Here is a 1,968-nt window from a genome sequence, read left to right as displayed (position 1 = left end):
ACCCCGTCCCGCGGCCCCCGCGCATGCGCCCCACGACCCCCCGGCCAACGCGGCCGCCGGAAGCAGGAGGCGGAAGCAGCCGAATGCAGATAACGCTGCCCGGGCGAGGGTAGGAGCGACGCGCATTCATCCAGAACTGCTCAATCGATCGCCGATGTTGTGCTCAGGCGCCGGCGTTTGCTGCGGGCGGGAGGGGAGGCTACAGCGCGTTGTAAGGGGGTGGTGGGATGGCAGCACACGGGTCAGCCTTAATCTGGATGATGGCACTGCATCACAAACAACACCGTCTGTGGGGATAGCAAAGTAGAGATGGAAGGGACCTCACCAGGTCCAGCCCCTGCTCCAGGCAGGGCCAGCCCTGACCATCGCCCCAGCCAGGCGTTTCTCCAGTCGGCTCTTGAACATTTCCGGGGATAGAGGTGGCCCTAGGGAGCCTGCGATGGGTGCCCATCATAGAGGACGGTCCGGTTGTCTGCTGCCCTCTGCTGATACGAAAGCAGATGCTGACATCCGAACCGCAAGCTTGCACATAGGATGCCCAAACCTGCATGTGTGGGCTTGGGCCTGCAGGTCAGATGTCCGCCAAATGATTTGGAAGCCTTGGGACAGACTTAGGGTGGCCATCATAGAGGACAGTCTAGTTTTCTGCTACTCTGTCCTCTGTTGATATGAAACCGGACACCTTTATGTCCTCTATTTTTCTCTTCAAGAGAAAAAATAGCAGATATAAAGGCATCCAGTTTCATATCAATAGAGGACAACCGGACTGTCCTCTGTGATGGCCACCTTAAGCTTGTCCCAAGGCTTCCAAATCCTTTGGTGAGCATCCTGTGTGTAGGCCCAAGCCCAGAGGCTTGGGGTTCAGATGTCCCCAAGTTTTGCCTGCCCTCAGCCATATGGCTGCAGGAGCAAGCTAGGGGGGAAGTCTTCCATTTCCATAAAACTGGCGTGTAGCCAAGATCTTCCCACTGGAAGTGTAAGTGGGAGGCTACCCATGCATCACTTTGGTCAGTGTACTACCCCCTGCCATGTTCATGGTTTTCCCCAGCCAGTAGGAAAACCACCTTCATGGTCATGGTGTTTTCCCTGCCAGGTAAGTATCTGAAGCCCTAGGTAGGTGTGGAGGATGCCTGCTGGTTGCGGGGCCATGTATTATTCTTGAATGACTCGCATGGAATTGATTTAGCTGATTTGACTTGTGGGACAGAAGATTTTCCTTAAAAAAACAAACACAAACCAACCTGTTTCAAGGCTTGATCAGCCTCATAATCAGAAAGTTCCAGCCTGAATTTTATCTGCTGCAGCTTGAGTCCACTTTGAGCTCCTTGTCCTGTCATGTCTCCATCCACCTTATAAATATCATCCTTCCTCCTCTTTATAAACATCACCCTATTTGAAGATTGTTACCAGAATCACCTCTCAGTCTTCTTGTACCATTGAAAGGATATGAAACTGAAGCAGAGAAAAGAAACACAAGTTACCCAATGACAGATGACAGAGTTGGAATAAAACCACAGGAAAAAGATCATTTAAATAATTTAGTTTTTTATCTGGTCACATCAGGAAAGGAGAATTGTAGCTGTGATCCAGGAAATGTGCAAGAAGCTAGGGGTTTGGGTTTTTTTGGTAAGGTCTTTTTATTGGACTTATTGTATGGTTGGGAGGAATGTTGGACAAGCTTTTGAGGACAAAATGCCCTTCTTCAGCCACTCTTAGCCCATTGTATGGCTGATCACAGAACCATAGAAAATTAGGGTTGGGAGGGACCTCAGGAGGTCACATCTAGTCCAACCCCCTGCTCAATGCAGGACCAGCTCCAACTAGATCATCCTAGTCAGGGCTTTGTCAAGCCAGGCCTTAGAAACCTCTAAGGATGGAGAGTCCACAACCTCCCTGGATAACCTGTTCCAGTGCTTTACTACCCTCCTAGTGAAAACGTTTTTCCTAATATCCTCTCGTGGTGCTCTG

General features: G+C 50.5%; 1 protein-coding gene across 1 annotated transcript in view; it reads right to left on the bottom strand.

Annotated features, from left to right (window-relative positions):
- The window catches only part of TMEM167B (transmembrane protein 167B), a 4,080-nt gene extending 2,695 nt beyond the window's left edge, over positions 1-1,385 (bottom strand). Inside the window, exon 1 of the mRNA XM_019513726.1 lies at positions 1,238-1,385. Coding sequence (XP_019369271.1) covers positions 1,238-1,385 — 148 coding nt within the window. The remainder of the gene's footprint in view (positions 1-1,237) is intronic.
- Positions 1,386-1,968: the final 583 nt, after the last annotated feature.

This window comes from Gavialis gangeticus, unplaced genomic scaffold (genome assembly GCF_001723915.1).
Source record: "Gavialis gangeticus isolate Ggan-Ray unplaced genomic scaffold, GavGan_comp1, whole genome shotgun sequence".
In the NCBI taxonomy this organism is placed as follows: Eukaryota; Metazoa; Chordata; order Crocodylia; family Gavialidae; genus Gavialis; species Gavialis gangeticus.
The sequence above is the reverse complement of the archived record's forward strand: the minus strand, read 5'-3'. Positions and strand labels throughout refer to the sequence as shown.